The 25847-nt window shown below is 49.2% G+C and overlaps 1 protein-coding gene across 8 annotated transcripts in view; it reads left to right on the top strand.

Annotated features, from left to right (window-relative positions):
* BRD8 (bromodomain containing 8) overlaps nucleotides 1-25847 on the top strand; it is a 90008-nt gene that overhangs the window by 40107 nt on the left and 24054 nt on the right. For 3 of the 8 annotated variants that reach the window (XM_075344660.1, XM_075344661.1, XM_075344659.1), the window contains exons 5-12: nucleotides 1586-1708; nucleotides 2905-2985; nucleotides 3096-3160; nucleotides 4840-4976; nucleotides 5068-5283; nucleotides 5403-5544; nucleotides 5792-5965; nucleotides 6180-6445. In XM_075344660.1, the coding sequence (XP_075200775.1) occupies nucleotides 1586-1708; nucleotides 2905-2985; nucleotides 3096-3160; nucleotides 4840-4976; nucleotides 5068-5283; nucleotides 5403-5544; nucleotides 5792-5965; nucleotides 6180-6445 (1204 nt within the window). The remainder of the gene's footprint in view (nucleotides 1-1585; nucleotides 1709-2904; nucleotides 2986-3095; nucleotides 3161-4839; nucleotides 4977-5067; nucleotides 5284-5402; nucleotides 5545-5791; nucleotides 5966-6179; nucleotides 6446-25847) is intronic. The other 5 variants (XM_075344663.1, XM_075344666.1, XM_075344662.1 and 2 more) reach the window with 3 other exon arrangements.

Here is a 25847-nt window from a genome sequence, read left to right as displayed (position 1 = left end):
TTTTTCCGCCCGAATTCTGCGGCTCTCAAATTGACGGCGTGGCTCTTGAGTCTTGGATTTTGACGGCTTCTGGTATTCCTCCTGAAGTCATCTCCACTATGACTCGGGCCCGTAAGTCTTCCTCCGCTAAGATCTATCACAGGACTTGGAAAATTTTCCTGTCCTGGTGTCGCTCTACCGACCATCCCCCTTGGCCATTCTTCTTGCTGACCCTTCTGTCTTTTCTACAGTCCGGTCTGCAGCTAGGACTGTCCCTCAACTCTCTCAAGGGACAAGTCTCAGCTCTGTCAGTTCTGTTCCAGCGGCGTCTCGCTCGGCTGGCTCAGGTCCGCACCTTCATGGAAGGCGCGTCTCACATCATTTCGCCTTATCGGCGGCCCTTGGATCCCTGGGACCTTAACTTGGTTCTCACGGTTTTGCAGAAACCCCCCTTTGAGCCTCTTAGGGAGGTTTCTTTGTATCGTCTTTCACAGAAAGTGACCTTTCTGGTGGCCATAACTTCCCTCAGGAGAGTCTCGGATTTGGCTGCTCTCTCTTCGGAGTCACCTTTTTTAGTTTTCCATCAAGACAAGGTGGTTCTCCGTCCGACTCTGGACTTTCTTCCTTAGGTGGTCTCTCCTTTCCACCTTAACCAGGACATTACCCTACCTTCCTTTTGTCCGGCTCCTGTTTATCGCTTTGAAAAAGCCCTGCATACTCTGGATCTGGTGCGTGCTCTCCGGATCTATGTGTCTCGCACCGCTGCACTTAGGCGGTGCACTTCTCTTTTTGTGCTAACCACAGGTCGGCGCAAGGGCCTTTCTGCTTCTAAGCCGACCTTAGCCCGTTGGATTAGATCGACTATTTCGGATGCCTACCAGAGTACTCAGGTGCCTCCCCCGCCGGGGATCAAGGCACATTCGACCAGAGCTGTCGGTGCCTCTTGGGCTTTCAGGCACCAGGCTACGGCTCAGCAAGTCTGTCAGGCTGCTACTTGGACTAGCCTGCACACCTTTTCGAAGCACTACCAAGTGCATGCTCATGCTTCGGCAGATGCGAGCTTGGGCAGACGCATCCTTCAGGCGGCTGTCGCCCATTTGTGAAGTTAGGTTCTGCCTACTTCTTAGTTTTTCTGTTTATTTCCCACCCAGGGACTGCTTTGGAACGTCCCATGGTCTGGGTCTCCCAAATGAACGATGAAGAAAAAGAGAATTTTGTTTACTTACCGTAAATTCTTTTTCTTATAGTTCCGTATTGGGAGACCCAGCACCCTCCCTGTTGCCTGTTGGCAATTTCTTGTTCCGCGTGTTATCACCGGCTGTTGTCGTGGACAGAGTCTCCGGTTGTTCCGGCTCTTGCTCTGTTCTACTTGTGAGTGGCTATTCTCCTTCAGCTTTTGCACTAAACTGGCTAGGACTGGCTCACCAGGGGGTGTATAAGCTCAGAGGGAGGAGCTACACTTTTAAGTGTAGTACTTTGTGTGTCCTCCGGAGGCAGAAGCTAAATACCCATGGTCTGGGTCTCCCAATACGGAACTATAAGAAAAAGAATTTACGGTAAGTAAACAAAATTCTCTTTTTTTTAATTATAAATACATTGCTTTTAGACGGAAACGAGGAGAACGAGGAGAAGTTGTAGAGACGGTTGAAGATGTAATTGTGCGCAAACTCACAACCGAAAGAATTGAGGAATTAAAGAAATTAATTAAAGAAACACAAGATAAGTATAGGTAAATGTTTTATCTTTTTTAGTTTCTATTTATATTAAAAGGTTTTTCCTATCTTGGATATTTATTTCATATCCACAAGGTTTGCCATAAATGTCTGGTAGAGTCCTACGCTTGTTTTGGCTATTTTCAAAAAAGGGATTGTCCCACGTACAAATTATTATTCCAAAATCTATTGATTAAACTGTACTAAGTTCCATAATTGGATGTGTTAAAAAAAAAAACCTGTTTATGTAGTGAGATAATATTGGAAATGTGCCCCTGCTATGTACTATAATGACTGTTTGACTGTGTAGGGACGTGGTGTGAATATACCACAATTCCTTGTAAGGCGAGGAAGAATAAAGGCCCTGTCACACACAGAGATAAATCTGCGGCAGATCTGTGGTTGCAGTGAATTTGTGGACAATCAGTGGCAGGTTTGTGGCTGTGTACAAATGGAACAATATGTCCATGATTTCCCTGCAACCACAGATCTGCCAAAGAGTTATCTCTGTGTAAAGTGGCCTTAAGTCATTTTGCAGCCACTGCAATTCCGTCTGTATAATCACTTATTCTTTCTGTGAGGTAAAATTTTACTAAGCCTGTTTTATCATGAGTGTTTCTGTCTTGTCTCTACCACTTTGAGCTCATCATAAATCAAATTGGTGAGATAGAAGCTGTGACTGCTTCTGAGCTCCTATGTAACTGATATGCAATGTTTTACCTCACAGAAAGCAGCATCTGTGATTCGATGCTGTCCTGTTTGCATACTCTGTTTTCTCCCCTGCCCAGAAGATGCGTTTTGTGCAACCTTCAGTCAGACACAGCCATTACACAGTACGTAGCAGGGGCACATTTCTAAGATTATTATTCTTATAATACGTCCAATTGTGGAACGTATTATTTTCCAAGATCTATTGATTAAATTGTACTTTGTTGGTGGGGCAAGTGGATGGGGAGGGCCATGTATGCTTGGTTACCTCTTTATTTACAGCAGGGAGACAAATGTCACATACACCAAGGATATGTATGCTTATTCACATGTAAAAGGTTCCTTTTTTATGAGAAGATGAGGAGTTACACATCCAATATCTTACACATCACAGAGGTAGTTGCAGTATGTTAACCTACATATGGCTCACAAGAATATTTGTTCTGTTTAGTTAATTTTATATAGTTCTTTTATTTTTCAATTTATTTATTTATTTTTTTTTTAGAAAATTGAAGAAAGAAGCCGAACTGATTCAGAGTGGCCACATGGACAGCAAATTAGATGACGTGTGGAACGACATTGTGACGTATGGTCTACTTTCTGTTTTCTTCCCCCATTTCTTTCTTTTCTTCTAACTTCATCGGCCAATAAACTTACCCTGTTACCCAAACTCTTTGTGGTCTCAACATTTTGTAGCAAGAAAAAACAGGACGAGGAAGAGGCAGAGATGAAAAAGAAGGCAACCGATGCCGCTTATCAAGGTGAGGCTAGATTTAGATGTGATTGATAAAAGTGAACAGGAGATGCCTTTTTCTATTTCCAATTCTACTTCCAATTAGTAATGTAGTATAGTTCTTCTGATTAGTTATGTTTCTTACCTCATGTGCAGGGCATTGCAGCTTAGTTATCGCTGCACATGAGGTAAGGGAAATAGCTAATCAGGAGAACTATACTACATTTCTAATTGAAGGTATTTGCTAATACTATTACACTTACTATATATTGGGATAGGATCTTGGAAATGGCAGCACCCCTTTTTAAGGACAGAAACGCAGGAAACAAATTTCCAGTATTAACTTTTATTGTTTCTTTAAAGCTATGTACCCGCGGATATATCCGCAGGTTTCCCGCAGCTGATGCCCGGAATCCGCAGCTATACATAGCTATGGGATTCCTAGCTGCTGTAAACCTGCGGACATTTGTGCGTCTTACCTGCAGAAGTCCTGGCCTCTTTCTCCATAGTGTAGGGCCGGGATTTCCGCAGGAATAATTGACATGCAGTTCTGTGCGGGACATCCGCAGCATATTCCGCAGCCACACATCCCGCAGCGTGGACACAGACACTCCCCATGTCCCATAGAATAACATGGGGAGTGTCTGTACTTGTTAACTGCAGATTTATCTAGAAAATCCAGATAAATCTACAGATTTTCTGCAGCAAATTCCGCGGTTAGAGTCCCGTGGGCACAGAGCCTAACTATACACTATTGGGAGAAATATGTAAGTTATATATATTGGAGAAGCAAGTTCTCCTCTAGCGGACAATTCTTGTCTGTAGCTTACTGGGTTTGTGCTTGAAGATTCTTGCTTGCGTCTGTTATATACGGTAACACAAATCTAACGTGTTTAGTCCGCTATTAGGATTAAAGCCCCATACACATGAACGCTTGGCCTGGCACTACTGTGTTCTCTATGACCGCACAGCCGCACCAACATCATCTACTCATACATATGCAATTGTGGTTGATCCCACCTTTATTGGTTGGTTTGGCCTAATTTTAAAGCATAAACGTCATTTTAATTTTCATTTCATAAATCAATAGTACACATGAAAATAAGCAACTTTGCAATATATCTAATCAGACTAATCTGTTTGTTTTTCTGCAAGAATTGATCAGTCATTATCAAAATTCTCAATTCTGATGTAAAATCTGTATCAGTGAAGACTTTCCCCTTTACAGAGAGAGGAGATGGCAGTTGGTGCTGATGAAATTCTACGGAGATAGAAGAGTGTGGAGGGGCGGAGCTCTACATCTAGCTCCTCCCATTATCATAGAATCTACCATCTCCTCTCAGTAAGGGGAAAGTCTTGGAATAGAGAATTTTGATAATGACTGATCAATTCTGGCAGAGAATGAAGCAGATTTCTCTGATCAGATATAATACACAGTTGCTTATTTTCATGTGTACTATTGATTTCTGAAATAAAAAATGAAAACATCGGTTACACTTTAAGCCTAATATGTACAGATGTTTCCCACATCGTACCTCTTTGTCCTCGTGTACGTTTGTGTCTGATCGCCTCTGCCTTCAATACAAAGTTTTAAATGTGAAGAGTGGGGCTCAAATACTTCTGTTTTAGAAATATATATATATATATATATATATTATACGAAAGGTTTTCATCATCTTACAATCACTTCTGCGTTCTCTTTCTCAGCAAGGCAGGCAGCTAAGAATATTCCTCGCCGAAGTTCGAGCACAATAGGCCGAACATCTCTTGGATCTTCATCACCGGGGGGAGAGTTTGGTTTAGGAGACCTGACACCAAATAGCACCGAGGAGGGAAACATGGGGGTATGCCTACATTTTCTAATGTCTTCTAACTAGGCATTGACGTATATATGAGTAATTGTTGAATATTTACAAAATGATGTCTTTACTCCAGGTAAGTGTGGGGTCTTTACCAAACACCCCAGTGTCCTCCTTCATTGGCATTCCTGACACCCCTCCTCCTCCTGCCCCTTTGGAGTCCCCGTTGAGCCCTGTGATGGACGACTCTCCCCAGAGAAAGATGGTGGGACAGAAATCAACACCGCCCCCCTCCCCGCTGTTATCGGAGCTCCTGAAGAAAGGCAGTCTGTTGCCCACAAGTCCCCGGCTGGTATGGAACCCCTCACTGGGTCTCACGGAGGACGCCCCAACACAACCCAAAGTCTTGCCAAGGGAGGTAAAATCTGCCCGTGGTCAAGTTTCTTGCCATATCTTTTTCTTTCTCCACAGGTCAGTGAGGGTGAAATGACTTTAGGATCAAATACAATTACTGGTTCAAATGTCTTAATGGACGTTGGAGTACTTCCAAGCCTACATGGAGGTGAGCTGCACCCTATTTCAGGCACAATTCCAGCATCTCCGGCAGCATCAGGTATGGAGTTGAAATTGTAGCATGTCAAATAGGCAATGCAATACTTCTCAGATACTTATTGAGTGGCTGAATGGATTATACATTATTCTTAAAAGACTTTCTTTCTGTCAACCTTTTTTCTCCTGTGGCTTGGTCCTTGTGTCTGATTTCTGGTTATGTGATCACCTTTGCTCCACTCTTTCTTCCGTCCTGTTTTCCTGTTCCTGGCCCCCTCTTGTGGTGTTGTGCCCCTTCCTGTTCTTGCTAGGTGCTCCCACTCTATCCCGGCTTCTAGAAGCTGGCCCTGCGCACTTCGCTGCACCTCTCGCTTCCTTCTCTGCTACTACAAGCGAATCTCCGTCTAAATCTTTGCTGACCCCAATAGAGTCCCAGGCTACCATTATTATGATGTCCGCACTTCCAATGACTGCAGCTGTCCCAGGTAACTCCTGCCTTGGGTTTAAGGCTTGCATTAATTGTTTCTTAATACTGAAGTCTTTACATGCACTGTGATGAAGGTCGGTTACCACATGTTGTTAGATTAATACATATTCTAAAATAATTTTCATCTTAATGCAATGTGATTTTTTTTTTTTTTTTTTTTTTTGTGGAAATGGATTGATAAGACTCAGAACAAGTTTTTATTGCCCCTGTAGTGACCCAGCAGGAGGACAGCGACAGTACTTCTGATCCACACGCCGTTTCTGTGTCCATGGACAATAGTGACATTTCCATGATCATAGATTCTATTAACAAGGAATGCCTGGGTACTGGAGAGGGCAGCACACCATCAAAGGACGAGTCTTCAGACAGCAAGGGGGACCTGGATCTGGCAGAGAAAATGGACATTGCGGTATCTTACACAGGAGAGGAGCTGGACTTTGAAACTGTTGGAGATATCATTGCAATAATTGAAGACAAGGTAAAATGAGACATTTCTGATTTATTTTATTACATATCAGTAAGTGAAAACCTATTGTTAAAGCTTTTCAGATGATGCATGCCTCATTCACGGCTATATGATTTCATCCATGTCTGACTCGGAAACACTGGGCTGATTCAGATCAAAACATTGTTTTGAACCTGCTGAGGGCCAATGCACACACAGGTGACTAGCTGGACATGTGGGTTCCCGGCAGATTCTCCTTGCCCACTGCCAAGTACTGACACTCAATGGGAGTAGACTGGGAGAAATCCAACTATTTTCCCAGGCGGATCAGTCACCGATGGCTTTTACAGTATGTTTTTCTCTGAAGAGGTGTCGTTTTTCAGAGTTAAACATACATGGCTGAAGTCTTGCAATTAGTGTCTGATAAACGTTGCCTATGGATTGGGTAGCATATCATGCTCTCTTTAAAAATAATAACTATAGGAAATCTTTGTGGCAAATGATCAAAACTTTTAAAGGGAATCTGTCTGCAGGCTTTTGCAGTTAAGGCCGGGATCAGATGGTCATATAACACCAACAATGTTTGCATCAATATACCCAGACTGGCCAGCGGCTTTCCTGACACTGATAGGTGCATAGAAATACATGAAACTGGCTTGCTTGGGTCAGGAAAGCCGCAGCCAGTGTGTGCACTGCAATGCATTCCTCATCCAAGTTCTACGTCCCTCTGACCCCAGCCTTAATCTGTGAGCAGCATAACATAGGGCACAAGTGCCTGATTCCAGGGATATGTCACTTATTAGTCTGTGTGTTGTTTGGATATAATTAGCATTTTATCATCCGGAGATTATCACAGGAGGACTAGTTCTAATGTGCACAGTAGTCAGGCTAATCTACAGTATGTTACCCTACACCACCACTGATTTGGCAGCTTGTTGACATTTCACAGTGTTAGGTGTTATGATTCAGGGACCGAGGAGGATCAAAAAATGCAGAATCCCAAAAAGTTAACAGAGTGGCTGGAAACTTAACGGACTGCAGACCACCGCCTGACACACAACTGGAAGTAGCCGTGGGACGAGCCTACGATGAACTGGACGCCTCGACAAAGCCGGACTAAATAATCTCACAGATAGAGATATAAGAAAGCTAATCTGCCTCGGAGCAGTTCCCATAGATAGCCCCCCACATGTAAAGGCTACGGTGATATAGAAAAACACAAGCCAGAAAAGACAGATTTCAGCAAAGGTGAGGCCCAAACTATCTTGATAGGAAAGGGCAACTATCTGCAGCCGTAAAAACCCTAACATATTCCAGCACTTCTGATATGGAAAAATCCTGAGGTCACACAACCTCTCCCCCACTGTATCAGCACTCTGATCTTACTGGGATCCTAAAACACTAATACAGATGAGGGACTGAATTAATACCAAGCATGTGAAACACAATACCTTGCAGAATCATGGAGCTAAGTATACAGACACTCCCAGCAGGGAATTATCTCATTCCACCAAGAACTCCACACAGACAACAGGAATGAAGCCTTAAGGGCCCTTTACACACTGCAACATCGCAAACGACATCGCTGTAACGTCACTGGTTTTGTGATGTAATAGCGACCTCCCCAGCGACATTGCAGTGTGTGAAACACATCAGCGACCTGGCCCCTGCTGTGAGGTTGCTGATCACTACACATCTCTCAGGACCATTCTTTGGTCCTTTGTTTCCCGCTGTGCAGCATGATCGCTAGAAAGTCTCAGTGTGTAAAGGGGCTTTTACAGCGACTTCGTTAGCGACTTCCCTTTTAAAAAGCTGCTTTACAACATCCCCAATGACTAGCTAGGTCGTTCTGCAGGTCCGTATCGCTGTTGCGTCGTTTTCCAGGTATGCCTCTTTGACAGCTTACCAGCGACTCACACTTTGTAGCGATCCCGGCCAGGTTGGGATCGCTGGTGGGATCGCTAGAAAGTCTCAGTGTGTAAAGGGGCCTTTAGTATTAAAGCAGAAAAAACAACAAGAAAGTGGAAAACAAACAGCAGAGGTACAAAGACTGCTTATCTTAGAGGAGTTCTGGTAGTAAGCAGAGCTGGTTACAGAATGTCATTAACACACAGGAGACATTGACCACCAGCAAATAACAAGAGAGAAATACTCAGTTATATAGTCCCAATCTGACCCTGATTGCCAGTTCTCCACAGGTGTGTGGCTTTCACTCCACACATCAACTGCACTGCCAGCACTGACCACAAGAGGGAGCCCCAAACTGGAAAACGTATTCACAACAGTAAGGGTTAACAGGAGTATTAGAAAAATCCCTTAAAATCTAAATTTTATTTTACTCAATTAAAACTACCCAAGTGGACAAAACACCATAGCAAAAAAATCTGCAAACACAGACCCTTCATTAGGGCTGTGGATAAAGGTAGCCCTATTAATACATATTTGCACCGACAATTAAGGGAAGTGTACCTATGTAGCAGTATGTATTTAGTGATTGTTTACTATCATTATGCACAATTTGCTAAATCCTGCTTTTCATTTGGGGACTTCAGCATGTGTTGTTCCCTTCTTTTTTTGTCTTTGGTCTGTTCAGTCACATTAGTCCAGAAGGGCTTGGTGTATGAGGTAGCGCCCTGGCTTGTATATTGTAACATTGACTTTTGTCCTTTGCAGGGCATTTGGGTGGAGAGAATCGTTAAGGTTTTGGTTTTTTTTTCCTCTCCCCCTATGCCCAGTGTAGATTTTAGGCTTCAGTGCACTATATCATCTAATATATAAAGCTGTGTGTGTGTGTGTGTGTGTGTGTGTGTGTGTGTGTGTCGCATTTATAATCACGAAATTTTGCACAGACTCCTCATGTGACTCAGGGAACATCATAGATCATGTTTGGGCGGGAAAATTTAACCCCGTGCTTTACAGTTAGTCTCCAAAATCCTGCCTCCATTAATCTGAATGGAGGTGGGAGATACGGGCTATTAATAGCAACTGCCAGTGGTTGCTATAGGAACAAAATAAACTTAGTATAAGAAGCCAATGTGTGAGGTAATAAGATGTCGGTGGGGAGACAAACAGAGAGAGACAGAAAAAGACAGAGACAGCCCTGGAAGGAGACAGCCCTGGAAGGAGACAGCCCTGGAAGGAGACAGCCCTGGAAGGAGACAGCCCTGGAAGGAGACAGCCAAACAGAAAGAGACAGCCAAACAGAAAGAGACAGCCAAACAGAAAGAGACAGCCAAACAGAAAGAGACAGCCAAACAGAAAGAGACAGCCAAACAGAAAGAGACAGCCAAACAGAAAGAGACAGCCAAACAGAAAGAGACAGCCAAACAGAAAGAGACAGCCAAACAGAAAGAGACAGCCAAACAGAAAGAGACAGCCAAACAGAAAGAGACAGCCAAACAGAAACTGATGCAGAGACAGCCAAACAGAAACTGATGCAGAGGCAGGCAGGGAAACTGATGCAGAGGCAGGCAGGGAAACTGATGCAGAGGCAGGCAGGGAAACTGATGCAGAGGCAGGCAGGGAAACTGATGCAGAGGCAGGCAGGGAAACTGATGCAGAGGCAGGCAGGGAAACTGATGCAGAGGCAGGCAGGGAAACTGATGCAGAGGCAGGCAGGGAAACTGATGCAGAGGCAGGCAGGGAAACTGATGCAGAGGCAGGCAGGGAAACTGAGACCGACAAACTCGAAGAGAGATAGTTAGTTATTATCCCGGGCAACGCCCGGGTACTACAGCTAGTACATTATATAGGGCTACACCAGGCAAAGTAGGGGGAGTCGACGTGGAACGAGGGCGCCAAGCTAAGTTAGGGTGTCATACCCTCCGTTGTAAGGTAGGAGTGAGCCCTAGGGTATTAATGAGTCTACCAATCAAGTGTCTGTTTGCATATTTTTTTGCTTCTACTACCATCTACTGTCTACAAACTATATCCTTAGCCTGTGTATTATTACCCTTTAAATGAATTTTTGTTTGCTATGGTGTTTTGTCCACTTGGGTGGTTTTAATTGAGTAAAATAAAATTTAGATTTTAAGGGATTTTTTGAATATTCCTGTTAACCCTATTTTCTTTGTCGCTCCATTGGGAGACCCAGACAATTGGGTGTATAGCTTCTGCCTCCGGAGGCCACACAAAGTATTACACTCAAAAGTGTAACCCCTCCCCTCTGCCTATACACCCTCCCGTGCATCACGGGCTCCTCAGTTTTATGCTTTGTGTGGAAGGAGGCACACATCCACTCACACATCTCCTCCATTTTAGTCAGCAGCAGCTGCTGATTGTATCGGTTGGAAGAAAAGAGGGCCCCCACGGGGCTCCCGGCATGCTCCCTTCTCACCCCACTAAGTCGGCGGTGCTGTTAAGGTTGAGGTACCCATTGCGGGTACGACGGCCGGAGCCTCATGCCGTGTCTCCTTCTCCATCCCTTAGGGCTCTGGTAGAAGTGGGATCCGAAGCGGTCATCCAGGTTCTGGGACCGTGCTCCCTCCGCAGCCCCTGAGGGAATCTGCTGGACAGGAGCTTATCTATCCTCAGGGACAGGGCCCTGCATCCACGAGGTACTCTGTGTCCCCATGGGGAATGTGTATGGAGCGCCTGGTTCCCGGACAAGGTCCCGGCCTTCATGGCACGATCTCAAGATCACAGAGCTCTGGCGGCGGACGCATTAGTTCAGGATTGGTCGCAGTTTCGACTGCCTTATGTATTTCCTCCTCTGGCAATGCTGCCCAGAGTACTACGCAAGATCAGGTCCGACTGCCGTCGCGCCATTCTCGTCGCTCCAGACTGGCCGAGGCGGTCATGGTACCCGGATCTGTGGCATCTCACGGTGGGTCAGCCGTGGGCGCTGCCAGACCGCCCAGACTTGCTGTCGCAAGGGCCGTTTTTCCATCTGAATTCTGCGGCCCTCAACCTGACTGTGTGGCCATTGAGTCCTGGCTCCTAGCGTCTTCAGGGTTGTCTCAGGATGTCATTGCCACTATGAGACAGGCCAGGAAACCGACGTCCGCCAAGATCTATTACAGGTCTTGGCGGATTTTCTTGTCCTGGTGTTCTGATAAAGGTTTTACTCCCTGGCCTTTTGCCTTACCCACTTTTCTTTCCTTCCTTCAATCCGGAATGGATAAGGGGTTGTCACTTAGTTCTCTCAAAGGGCAAGTATCGGCACTCTCAATATTCTTTCAAAAGCGCCTGGCCAAGCTTCCACAGGTCCGCACGTTCCTGCAGGGAGTTTGCCACATAGTCCCACCTTACAAGCGCCCGCTTGAACCCTGGGACCTTAACAGGGTGCTAACGGCTCTTCAGAAACCGCCTTTTGAGCCGCTGCGGGATGTCTCCTTATCACGTCTTTCGCAGAAAGTGGCATTTCTAGTAGCAGTTACTTCACGCCGTAGAGTGTCGGAGCTTGCAGCACTGTCATGCAAAGCCCCCTTCCTGGTTTTTCACCAGGATAAGGTGGTTCTCCGTCCTGTTCCGGAATTTCTCCCTAAGGTGGTATCGCCTTTTCATCTCAATCAGGATATCACCTTACCTTCATTTTGCCCTAATCCAATTCACCGCTTTGAAAAGGATTTGCACTCATTAGATCTAGTGAGAGCACTCCGATTCTACGTGTCTCGCACAGCGCCCCTGCGCCGTTCAGATGCGCTCTTTGTCCTTGTGGCCGGTCAGCGTAAGGTTTCGCAAGCTTCCAGGTCAACCTTGGCTCGGTGGATCAAGGAACCGATTCTTGAAGCTTACCGTTCTTCGGGGCTTCCGATTCCTTCGGGGCTGAAAGCCCATTCTACCAGAGCCGTGGGGGCGTCCTGGGCATTGCGGCACCAGGCAACGGCTCTACAAGTGTGTCAGGCAGCTACGTGGTCTAGTATGCACACTTTCACAAAGCACTATCAAGTGCATGCCTATGCTTCGGCAGATGCCAGTCTAGGTAGGCAAGTCCTTCAGGCGGCGGTGGCCCACCTGTAAGAGGGAGTCGTGTCGGCTCTTGTTATCGAGGTATTCTTTTACCCACCCAGGGACTGCTTTTGGACGTCCCAATTGTCTGGGTCTCCCAATGGAGCGACAAAGAAGGGAATTTTGTTTACTTACCGTAAATTCCTTTTCTTCGGCGCTCCATTGGGAGACCCAGACGATTGGGTGTATAGCACTGCCTCCGGAGGCCACACAAAGCAATTACACTAAAAAGTGTAAGGCCCCTCCCCTTCTGGCTATACACCCCCAGTGGGATCACTGGCTCACCAGTTTTCTGCTTTGTGCGAAGGAGGTCAGACATCCACGCATAGCTCCACTGTTTAGTCAGCAGTAGCTGCTGACTCTATCGGATGGAAGAAAAGAGGGCCCATATGGGGCCCCCAGCATGCTCCCTTCTCACCCCACTTGCGGTTTGTAAGGTTGAGGTACCCATTGCGGGTACGGAGGCTGGAGCCCACATGCTGCTTTCCTTCCCCATCCCCCTGAGGGGCTCTGTGGAAGTGGGATCTTACCGGCCCCCAAACCCTGAGGCCGAGCTCCATCCACAGACCCAGAGACCCTGCTGGAGGAGCTGAGTACAGTCAGGGACAAGGCCCTGCAACGTTCAGGTACTCTGTGTCCCCGCACAGACAGGCCACGCACACTCCAGGCTTGCTGGGTGTGCTAGTGCGCCGGGGGCACTAGCGCTGCGCGCTCGGGTTAGAGTCACTACAGCTTAGCTGAGTGATTTTATGTCTTGGGAACTACCGCGCCGGCCGCTCCGGGAGCGGCGGCGCCGCTGGGACTTGTAGTGCGCCGGGGACTCGCGCTGCCCGCGCTTTTACGGCGGCAGCGCTCATAAATCTAGTCCCCGGCTTTTGCGGCCTAGCTCTGCTTCGTTCCCGCCCCCACCCTGTCAATCAGGGAAAGGGAGAGACGCTGTTCTATAGCCAGCGCCGAGGGCTGGAGTCTTATTTACATACTCCAGCCCTCTCACTGGGCACAGTGGGGACGCAAGTTTCCCGCTCTTGGTCTCAACACGCCCAGGGCCCGCCCCTCTCCACAGGACGCCGGCAGCCATTCCTGCATGCAGTCTGGCTGGAGAACGGACACAGGCTCTGGGGGACTCAGACAAGAGACTCTGGCGACCACACACCCGCGTTTATGCGGGCGGTAAGCTGCACATAAGTGCTGGCCCCACTAGTGCCACAGTGTTTTTTGGTGCATTTTTTCCCTGTACCATATATATTTATATTGCACTGTACATTCGCTTCTTGGCTTATACCCTACATTGCTCTGAGGAGACAACAACATGTCATCCGCAAAACGCAAGGGTGCCAAGGCACAGGCGGTATGCACTGCTTGTGCCGCATGTGGGGCTAATCTACCGGCAGGTTCCAATGACCCCCATTGTGTGCAATGTTCAATCCCTGTGCCACTTCGGCAGCCAGAGTCTATGGTAGTAGTGGCCCAGGCAGAGACGCCTGTGAACCCTGCCCCGGTGACGGGGACAGAATTTGCAGTTTTTGCTGATAAGATGTCTGTGACTATGACAAAAATCCTGGAAACCTTGCTCACACTGGTCAGGGTCTCAGCGAGACGAGGCTCTAGATACCCCTGATGGTGACGCTATGGTAAATGACCTTATAGCGGCCATCAATAGACTGTTGGATATTTCTCCCCCAGCCCCTTCAGCAGGAGGCAGCTGCACAGCAGGAGAAGTTCCATTTCCGGTATCCTAAGCGTAAATTGAGTACTTTTCTGGACCACTCTGACTTCAGAGAATCAGTCCAGAAACATCATGCTTATCCAGATAAGCGTTTCTCCAAACGTCTTAAGGATACACGTTATCCCTTTCCTCCTGACGTGGTCAAACGCTGGACCCAGTGTCCAAAGGTGGACCCCCCAATCTCCAGGCTTGCGGCTAGATCCATAGTTGCAGTGGAAGATGGGGCTTCACTTAAAGATGCCAATGACAGACAGATGGACCTTTTGGTTAAAGTCTGTCTATGAAGCTATCGGCGCGTCGTTTGCTCCAGCATTCGCGGCCGTGTGGGCACTCCAAGCTATTTCAGCTGGCCTGGCACAGGTGGACTCTATCATACGTCCAGCAGTGCCGCGAGTAGCGTCCCTAACCTCGCAAATGTCTGCGTTTGCGACTTACGCTATCAACGCTGTCCTGGACTCTACGAGCCGTACCTCAATGGCGTCTGCCAACTCTGTGGTTTTGCGCAGAGCCTTGTGGTTAAAGGAATGGAAAGCAGATTCTGCTTCCAAGAAATGTTTAACCAGCTTGCCACTGTCTGGAGACAGACTGTTTGGGGAGCAATTGGCTGAGATCATTAAACAGTCCAAAGGTAAGGACTCCTCCTTACCCCAGCCCAGATCGAGCAAACCTCAACAGAGGAAGTGGCAGTCGAGGTTTCGGTCCTTTCGAGGCTTCAGCAAGACCCAATTCTCCTCGTCCAAAGGGACTCAGAAAGAGCAAAGGAGCTCAGATTCCTGGCGGGCTCATTCACGCCCCAAGAAAGCAACCGGAGGAACCGCTTCCAAGGCGGCTGCCTCATGACTTTCGGCCTCATCCCTCCGCATCCTCGGTCGGTGGCAGGCTCTCCCGCTTTTGCGACATTTGGCTGCCACAGGTCAAAGACCGGTGGGTAGCAGACATTTTGTCTCACGGATACAGGATAGAATTCAGTTCTCATCCTCCGCCTCGGTTCTTCAGAACCTCCCCACATCCCGACCGAGCAAATGCCCTTCTGCAGGCGGTGTGCTCACTAAGAGCAGAAGGAGTGGTGATCCCTGTTCCTCTGCAGGAACAAGGAAAAGGTTTTTACTCCAATCTCTTCGTGGTTCCAAAAAAGGACGGCTCGTTCCGTCCTGTTCTGGACCTAAAGCTGCTCAACAAGCATGTGAACGCCAGGCGGTTCCGGATGGAATCCCTCCGCTCCGTCATTGCCTCAATGTCTCAAGGAGATTTCCTTGCATCAATAGACATCAAAGATGCTTATCTCCACGTGCCGATTGCTACAGAGCACCAACGTTTTTTACGTTTCGTGATAGGAGACGACCATCTCCAGTTCGTAGCTCTGCCATTTGGTCTGGCGACAGCCCCACGGGTTTTCACCAAGGTCATGGCGGCAGTGGTAGCAGTCTTGCATTCTCAGGGACATTCGGTGATTCCTTACTTAGACGATCTACTTGTCAAAGCACCCTCTCAAGAGGCATGCCAACACAGCCTGAATGTTGCGCTGGAGACTCTCCAGACTTTCGGGTGGATCATCAACTTTTCAAAGTCAAACCTGGCACCGACTCAATCACTAACGTATCTTGGCATGGAGTTTCATACTCTCTCAGCGATAGTGAAGCTTCCGCTGGACAAGCAGCGGTCACTACAGACAGGGGTGCAGTCTCTCCTTCAGGGTCAGTCGCACCTCTTAAGGCGCCTCATGCACTTCCTAGGGAAGATGGTGGCAGCAATGGAGGCAGTCCCGTTCGCGCAGTTTCATCTGCGCCCACTTCAATGGGACATTCTCCGCCAATGGGACGGGAAGACAACTTCCCTAGACAGGACAGTCTCCCTTTCTCAGATGACCAAGGACTCTCTGCAATGGTGGCTTCTTCCCACCTCATTATCACAGGGAAGATCATTCCTGCCCCCGTCCTGGGCAGTGGTCACGACAGACGCGAGTCTGTCAGGGTGGGGAGCAGTTTTTCTCCACCACAGGGCTCAAGGGACGTGGACTCAGCAGGAGTCCACCCTTCAGATCAATGTTCTGGAGATCAGGGCAGTGTATCTTGCCCTATTAGCCTTCCAGCAGTGGCTGGCAGGAAAGCAGATCCGAATTCAGTCGGACAACTCCACAGCGGTGGCATACATCAACCACCAAGGAGGGACACGCAGTCGGCAAGCCTTCCGGGAAGTCAGGCGGATTCTGATGTGGGTAGAGGAAAGAGCATCCACCATATCAGCAGTTCACATCCCGGGCGTAGAAAACTGGGAAGCAGACTTCCTCAGTCGCCAGGGCATGGACGCAGGGGAATGGTCCCTTCACCCGGACGTGTTTCAGGAAATCTGCCGCCGCTGGGGGGTGCCGGACGTCGACCTAATGGCGTCTCGGCACAACAACAAGGTCCCGACCTTCATAGCGCGGTCTCGCGATCAAAGAGCTCTGGCGGCAGACGCCTTAGTGCAAGATTGGTCGCAGTTCCGGCTCCCTTATGTGTTTCCACCTCTGGCACTCTTGCCCAGAGTGTTACGCAAGATCAGATCCGATTGCGGCCGCGTCATACTCGTCGCCCCAGACTGGCCGAGGAGGTCGTGGTACCCGGATCTGTGGCATCTCACGGTCGGCCAACCGTGGGCACTACCAGACCGTCCAGACTTACTGTCCCAAGGGCCGTTTTTCCATCGGAATTCTGCGGCCCTGAACCTGACTGTGTGGCCATTGCGTCCTGGATCCTAGCGTCTTCAGGATTATCCCAAGGGGTCGTGGCCACCATGAGACAGGCTAGGAAGTCCACTTCTGCTAAGATCTACCACAGAACGTGGAAGATTTTCTTATCCTGGTGCTCTGCACAAGGAGTATCTCCCTGGCCATTCGCGTTACCTGTCTTTCTTTCCTTCCTGCAATCTGGGTTGGAAAAGGGCTTGTCGCTCGGCTCCCTTAAAGGGCAAGTCTCGGCACTATCCGTGTTCTTTCAGAAGCGTCTAGCACGACTTTCTCAGGTGCGCACGTTCCTGCAGGGGGTTTGTCATATCGTACCTCCGTACAGGCGGCCGTTAGATCCGTGGGATCTAAACAAGGTCCTGGTTGCTCTCCAGAAGCCGCCCTTCGAGCCTCTGAGGGATGTGTCACTTTCTCGACTCTCACAGAAAGTGGCCTTTCTGGTAGCGGTCACGTCCATTCGGAGAGTGTCCGAACTAGCGGCGCTGTCATCCAAGGCTCCTTTCCTGGTGTTCCACCAGGACAAGGTAGTGCTGCGCCCCATTCAGGAGTTTCTCCCTAAGGTGGTATCCTCTTTTCATCTTAATCAGGATATCTCCTTGCCTTCCTTTTATCCGCATGCAGTTCATCGGTATGAAAAGGATTTACATTTGTTGGATCTGGTGAGAGCACTCAGAATCTACATTTCCCGTACGGCGCCCCTGCGCCGCTCGGATGCACTCTTTGTCCTTGTCGCTGGTAAGCGCAAAGGGTCGCAGGCTTCCAAAGCCACCCTGGCTCGATGGATCAAAGAACCAATTCTTGAAGCCTACCGTTCTGCTGGGCTTCCGGTTCCATCAGGGCTGAAGGCCCATTCTACCAGAGCCGTGGGTGCGTCCTGGGCATTACGACACCAGGCTACGGCTCAACAGGTGTGCCAGGCAGCTACCTGGTCGAGTCTGCACACTTTCACCAAACATTATCAGGTGCATACCTATGCTTCGGCGGACGCCAGCCTAGGTAGAAGAGTCCTGCAGGCGGCAGTTGCCTCCCCGTAGGGGAGGGCTGTCTTTGCAGCTCTAACATGAGGTATTTCTTTACCCACCCAGGGACAGCTTTTGGACGTCCCAATCGTCTGGGTCTCCCAATGGAGCGCCGAAGAAGAAGGGAATTTTGTTACTTACCGTAAATTCCTTTTCTTCTAGCTCCTATTGGGAGACCCAGCACCCGCCCTGTTGTCCTTCGGGATTTTTGGTTGTTTTTCGGGTACACATGTTGTTCATGTTGAATGGTTTTCAGTTCTCCGACGTTACTTCGGAGTGAATTTGTTTAAACCAGTTATTGGCTTTCCTCCTTCTTGCTTTTGCACTAAAACTGGTGAGCCAGTGATCCCACTGGGGGTGTATAGCCAGAAGGGGAGGGGCCTTACACTTTTTAGTGTAATTGCTTTGTGTGGCCTCCGGAGGCAGTGCTATACACCCAATCGTCTGGGTCTCCCAATAGGAGCTAGAAGAAAAGGAATTTACGGTAAGTAACAAAATTCCCTTCTTCTTCTAGCTCCTATTGGGAGACCCAGCACCCGCCCCTGTTCCCTTCGGGCTAGTTGTTCTTTTGTGTACACTTGTTGTTCATGTTCAATTGTTTCATGGTTTTCAGTTCTCCGAACATCCTTCGGATTGAATTTACCTTAAACCAATTTATAAGTTTCCTCCTTCCTGCTTTTGCACCAAAACTGAGGAGCCCGTGATGCACGGGAGGGTGTATAGGCAGAGGGGAGGGGTTACACTTTTGAGTGTAATACTTTGTGTGGCCTCCGGAGGCAGAAGCTATACACCCAATTATCTGGGTCTCCCAATAGGAGCTGGAAGAAAAGGAATTTACGATAAGTAAACAAAATTCCCTTCTTTGTTAAAATTTCACAGTGTAACACATGAGGCTGTCAGACAGGGATGTGTGCGATGTTATACACAGCACAGAAGTCTTAGCTCTGCTATATCTACATCCGACAAAACTAGGTTTTCTATCAACATGATTTGATAATCTGATCGTTTACCCCTTTCCTGACGTTGGTTGTACTGCTACATCTGTCTTTGCAAACACAGGAAAGTTTCTTCTGTACCAGCAGATAGTGACTGTGCTTGGCGCTCATAGGAAACTGTGATTTCTTTGTCGCTCCATTGGGAGACCCAGACAATTGGGTGTATAGCTATGCCTCCGGAGGCCACACAAAGTATTACACTAAAAGTGTAAAGCCCCTCCCCTTCTGCCTATACACCCCCCGTGCTCACGGGCTCCTCAGTTTTTATGCTTTGTGCGAAGGAGGCAGACATCCACGCATAGCTCCACAGCTTGGTCGGCAGCAGCTGCTGACCAGGTCGGATGGAAGAAAAGAGGGCCCATAACAGGGCCCCCAGCATGCTCCCTTCTCACCCCACTTTTGTCGGCGGTGTTGTTAAGGTTGAGGTACCCATTGCGGGTACACAGGCAGGAGCCACATGCTGTTTTCCTTCCCCATCCCTTAGGGCTCTGGGTGAAGTGGGATCCAGGAGCGGTCTCTAGGCACTGGGGCCGTGCTCCCTCCGCAGCCCTTGGGAATCTGCAGAATAGGAGCTGAGTATCGTCAGGGACAAGGCCCTGCTACTATTAGGTACTCTGTGTCCCCGTGGGGACCGCGCATGGAGCGCTGGTGCCAGACACATAACAGCACTGCTGGGTGTGTTAGTGCGCCGGACATGGAGCGCTTGTGCCAGACACTTTCCAGCACGGCTGGGTGTGTTAGTGCGCCGGACATGCAGCGCCTGGGCCAGACACTTTCCAGCACTGCTGGGTGTGTTAGTGCGCCGGACATGGAGTGCTTGTGCCAGACACTTTCCAGCACGGCTGGGTGTGTTAGTGCGCCGGACATGGAGCGCTTGTGTCAGACACCTTCCAGCACTGCTGGGTGTGTTTGTGCGCCGGGGGACTAGTGTCGTTTATTCCCGCCCACAGGCCTGCCAGTCAGGGAAGGGGCGGGACGCTGCACGGATCGTCAGCGGAGGGCTGGAGCATACATTAGTATCCTCCTCCGTCCTCACTCAGTACAGTGGGGCACTGGATTCCCGCACTTTTCTTGGGCACGCCCACGATCTCCTCCTCCCCACAGAACGCCGGCAGCCATTCCTGTCAGCGATTCAGATGCTGGAGAGGAGAGACAACACAGGGAGACCCAGGCAGGGAATCCGGTGACCACACAACTGCTTTGAGCGGTCGGTAAGCAGCACCTATGGTGCTGGCCCCACTGAGTACCGAAGTGTGTATATGTATATATATATATATATATATATATAGGCTATACATTGCACTGTACGGTCGCTCTGTTGATTTTTGGCTATATACCCTCCTGGTTGTTCTCAGAGGAGACAACATGTCATCTGCAAAAAGCAAGGGTGCCAAAGCACAGGCGTACTTTGCAACTTGTACCTCATGTACAGCTGTACTACCGGCAGGTTCCACTGACCCTCATTGTGTGCAATGCTCGGCCCCTGTGGCACTTACTCAGCCGGAGCCTCTGCGACTGGTGGCCCAGGTGGATCCACCTGCTACCACTGTCCAGGTGACAGGGACGGAGTTTGCAGCCTTTGCTGACAAACTGTCTGAGACTATGGATAAATGGTCTGCTAAAATACTGGAAGCATTGCAGTCCAGACCGGTGATTCAGGCCCCGGGCTCTATCCAATCCTTGACCCCTGGTCCCCCTCAATTGGAACAGCAAAGTGCCCCTGGGGTATCCCATAGGTCCCAGGGTGAGGTCTCTGACACGGACCGCAGTCCCAGGCCGACCAAGCGGGGTCGCTGGGAAATTCCCTCCACCTCATCACACTGTTCAGGGTCCCAGCAGGGGGACTCTCTGGAGGATGAAGCGGAGGTATCAGATCAGGATTCTGATCCTGAAGCCGCTCTCAACCTAGATACGCCTGAAGGTGACGCAGTAGTGAATGACCTTTATAGCGACCATCAATCAGGTGTTGGATATTTCTCCCCCAGCTCCTACAATTGAGGAGTCTGCTTCTCAGGAGAAATTCCGTTTCAGGTTTCCAAAGCGTACATTAAATATGTTTCTGGATCACTCTGACTTCAGAGAGGCAATCCAGAAAAACCGAGACTGTCCAGACAAGCGTTTTTCCAAGCGTCTTAAGGACACACGTTATCCCTTCCCCCCCGAGGTTGTCAAGGGCTGGACTCAGTGTCCTAAGGTGGATCCTCCAATCTCCAGACTGGCGGCTAGATCCATAGTTGCAGTGGAAGATGGGGCTTCACTCAAAGATGCCACTGACAGACAGATGGAACTATGGTTGAAATCCATCTATGAAGCTATAGGCGCGTCTTTTGCCCCAGCATTCGCTGCCGTATGGGCACTCCAAGCTATCTCAGCTTGTCAGGCGCAGATTAATGCAGTAACACGTACATCTGCCCCGCAAGTGGTGTCCTTAACCAATCAGGCGTCGGCGTTTGCGTCCTACGCCATTAATGCTATCCTGGACTCTGCGAGCCGTACGGCGGTGGCATCCGCCAACTCGGTGGTACTCCGCAGGGCCATGTGGCTACGTGAATGGAAGGCAGACTCTGCTTCCAAAAAGTTCTTAACCTGTTTGCCATTGGCTGGCGACCGCTTGTTTGGTGAGCGATTGGATGAAATCATTAAACAATCCAAGGGAAAGGATTCATCCTTACCCCAGTCCAAACCAAACAGACCTCAACCACGGAAGGTACAATCGAGGTTTCGGTCCTTTCGGACCGCGGGCAGATCTCAATTTTCCTCGTCCAAAAGGCCTCAGAAGGATCAGAGGAACTCCGATGCATGGCGGTCTAAGTCACGTCCTAAGAAAACCGCCGGAGGAACCGCTCCCAAAGCGTCCTCCTCATGACTTTCGGCCCCCTCAAACCGCATCCTCGGTCGGTGGCAGGCTCTCCCGCTTTTGCGACGCCTGGCTGCCACAAGTAAAAGACCGATGGGTGAGAGACATTCTATCTCACGGTTACAGGATAGAGTTCAACTCTCGTCCTCCGACTCGTTTCTTCAGAACATCTCCACCCCCCGACAGAGCCGAGGCTCTTATGCAGGCGGTGGGCACCCTGAAGGAGGAAGGAGTGGTGATCCCGGTTCCTCTTCAGCAACGGGGTCATGGTTTTTACTCCAACTTGTTCGTGGTGCCAAAAAAGGACGGATCCTTCCGTCCTGTTCTGGACCTAAAGCTGCTCAACAAGCATGTGAAAACCAGGCGGTTCCGGATGGAATCGCTCCGCTCCGTCATCGCCTCAATGTCCCAAGGAGATTTCCTGGCATCAATAGACATCAAAGATGCTTATCTCCACGTACCGATTGCGCCAGAGCATCAGCGCTTCCTGCGCTTCGCCATAGGGGACGAACACCTTCAGTTCGTGGCACTACCTTTTGGCCTGGCAACAGCCCCACGGGTTTTCACCAAGGTCATGGCAACAGTGGTGGCAATCCTACACTCTCAGGGACACTCGGTGATCCCTTACTTAGACGATCTACTTGTCAAGGCACCCTCTCAAGGGGCATGCCAACACAGCCTGAACATTGCTCTGGAAACTCTCCAGAGTTTCGGGTGGATCATCAATTTTCCAAAGTCAAATTTGACACCGGCCCAATCACTGACATATCTTGGCATGGAGTTTCATACTCTCTCAGCGATAGTGAAACTTCCGCTGAACAAACAGCGTTCACTACAGACAGGGGTGCAATCTCTCCTTCATGGTCAGTCACACCCCCTGAGGCGCCTCATGCACTTCCTAGGGAAGATGGTGGCAGCAATGGAGGCAGTTCCTTTTGCGCAGTTTCATCTGCGCCCACTTCAATGGGACATTCTCCGCAAATGGGACAGGAAGTCGACGTCCCTCGACAGGAACGTCTCCCTTTCTCGGGCAGCCAAAGCTTCCCTTCAGTGGTGGCTTCTTCCCACTTCTCTGTCGGAGGGGAAATCCTTCCTGCCCCCATCCTGGGCTGTGGTCACGACGGACGCGAGCCTGTCAGGGTGGGGAGCGGTCTTTCTCCACCACAGGGCTCAGGGGACTTGGACTCAGACAGAGTCCTCCCTTCAGATCAATGTTCTGGAGATAAGGGCAGTGTATCTTGCCCTAAAAGCGTTCCAGCCGTGGCTGGAAGGCAAACAGATCCGAATTCAGTCGGACAACTCCACAGCGGTGGCATACATCAACCACCAAGGCGGGACACGCAGTCGGCAAGCCTTCCAGGAAGTTCGGCGGATTCTGCTGTGGGTGGAAGCCACAGCCTCGACCATATCCGCAGTTCACATCCCGGGCGTAGAAAACTGGGAAGCAGACTTTCTCAGTCGCCAGGGCATGGATGCAGGGGAATGGTCCCTTCACCCGGACGTGTTTCAGGAGATCTGTTGCCGATGGGGCATGCCGGATGTCGACCTAATGGTGTCCCGGCACAACAACAAGGTCCCGACGTTCATGGCACGGTCTCAAGATCACAGAGCTCTGGCGGCAGACGCCTTAGTTCAGGATTGGTCGCAGTTTCAACTCTCTTATGTGTTTCCTCCTCTGGCACTGTTGCCCAGAGTGTTACGCAAGATCAGGGCCGACTGCCGCCGCGCCATCCTCGTCGCTCCAGACTGGCCGAGGAGGTCGTGGTACCCGGATCTGTGGCATCTCACGGTCGGCCAACCGTGGGTACTACCAGACCGACCAGACTTGCTGTCTCAAGGGCCGTTTTTCCATCTGAATTCTGCGGCCCTGAACCTGACTGTGTGGCCATTGAGTCCTGGATCCTAGCGTCTTCAGGATTATCTCAAGAGGTCATTGCCACCATGAGACAGGCTAGGAAACCAACGTCCGCCAAGATCTACCACAGGACGTGGAAAATATTCCTGTCGTGGTGCTCTGCTCAGGGTGTTTCTCCCTGGCCGTTTACCTTGCCCACTTTTCTGTCCTTCCTTCAATCCGGATTAGAAAAGGGTTTGTCACTAGGCTCCCTTAAGGGACAAGTCTCTGCGCTCTCTGTCTTTTCAGAAGCGCCTAGCCAGACTTCCACAGGTTCGCACGTTCCTGCAGGGGGTTTGTCACATCGTACCTCCTTACAAGCGCCCGTTAGAACCCTGGGATCTGAACAGGGTGCTGATGGTTCTTCAGAAACCACCGTTCGAGCCAATGAAGGATATCTCTCTCTCACGCCTTTCACAGAAAGTGGTTTTCCTAGTAGCAGTCACTTCGCTTCGGAGAGTGTCTGAGCTAGCAGCGATGTCATGCAGAGCCCCCTTCCTGGTGTTTCACCAGGACAAGGTGGTGCTGCGTCCGGTTCCGGAATTTCTCCCTAAGGTGGTATCCCCCTTTCATCTCAATCAGGATATCTCCTTACCCTCTTTTTGTCCTCATCCAGTTCACCAATGTGAAAAGGATTTGCACTTGTTAGATCTGGTGAGAGCACTCAGATTCTACATTTCTCGTACGGCGCCTCTGCGCCGCTCGGATGCACTCTTTGTCCTTGTCGCTGGCCAGCGTAAAGGGACACAAGCTTCCAAGTCAACCCTGGCTCGGTGGATCAAGGAACCAATTCTCGAGGCTTATCGTTCCTCCGGGCTTCCGGTTCCCTCAGGGCTGAAGGCCCATTCTACCAGGGCCGTGGGAGCGTCCTGGGCTTTGCGGCACCAGGCTACGGCTCAGCAGGTGTCAGGCGGCTACCTGGTCGAGCCTGCACACTTTCACGAAACACTATCAGGTGCATGCCTATACTTCGGCAGATGCCAGCCTAGGTAGGCGAGTCCTTCAGGCGGCGGTTGCCCACCTGTAGGACGGAGCCGGTTACGGCTCTATTATGAGGTATTATTTACCCACCCAGGGATTGCTTTTGGACGTCCCAATTGTCTGGGTCTCCCAATGGAGCGACAAAGAAGGGAATTTTGTTTACTTACCGTAAATTCCTTTTCTTCTAGCTCCAATTGGGAGACCCAGCACCCGCCCCTGTTTTTTGTGTACACATGTTGTTCATGTTGAATGGTTTCAGTTCTCCGATATTCCTTCGGATTGAAGTTACTTTAAACCAATTATAATTTTTTCCTCCTTCTTGCTTTTGCACCAAAACTGAGGAGCCCGTGAGCACGGGGGGTGTATAGGCAGAAGGGGAGGGGCTTTACACTTTTAGTGTAATACTTTGTGTGGCCTCCGGAGGCATAGCTATACACCCAATTGTCTGGGTCTCCCAATTGGAGCTAGAAGAAAAGGAATTTACGGTAAGTAAACAAAATTCCCTTCTTTAACTATTGGTATTTCAGTATATAGGACAAGCTGTCTGATGTCGCAGGTTCAAATACATTAGGGGGCCTAAAAAAAGGTGAATCATCTTCCCAAAAAGAAATAAATAAATACCTGCTATCAACACATCTGTAAAAGTCAAGTCTCTGAAAATGTAGAATTAATTAAGCCTGATTGGCAAACTCCATAATGAGAAAAAAAAATCAAATGCTAGACTTGCATTATTTCACTCACTGCAAGTCCACAGAAAATGCAATAATAAACTACCAAAACCTCAACCCCTAAATTTATCAATTAATTTTGCGCTTACTACATAAGAAACAAGAGGTAGAATATCCAGCGGATCACAGGCGCCTGTGATCCGCTGGATATTTTACCTCCTGAATTGTGGACATCCTCACCTGGGATCATCCGTGCAGGATCAAGTGATCCAGTCCCTCTAATATTGTGAGCGGTGAGCTGGTATCGTGGTTGTTTATACTACATAAGAAACACCCCATCACGCAGCTCTATTGTCGAAAAATGCAAACAATACAAGTCTCTGAAAATGGTGACAAAAGCAGTATATTTATTTTAATTTTTTTTTTTTTTTCAGAAATTTCCACTTTTTTCCCCAACCACCTAAAAATGATAAACAAAAAAAACTAATAGAAGCTTGATATCACATTGTTTGCATTTTTCTTGCTCACAATGACTGACCCTGATAATAAATCTTAACAAAACAAGTTGGCTCCTCCACCGCAGACTATTCCTCGCTTCATCTGATTAAGATTATTAGTGAACAG

This window comes from Anomaloglossus baeobatrachus, chromosome 4 (genome assembly GCF_048569485.1).
Source record: "Anomaloglossus baeobatrachus isolate aAnoBae1 chromosome 4, aAnoBae1.hap1, whole genome shotgun sequence".
Classification (NCBI taxonomy): domain Eukaryota; kingdom Metazoa; phylum Chordata; class Amphibia; order Anura; family Aromobatidae; genus Anomaloglossus; species Anomaloglossus baeobatrachus.
This window is presented reverse-complemented; position numbering and strand designations above follow the sequence as displayed.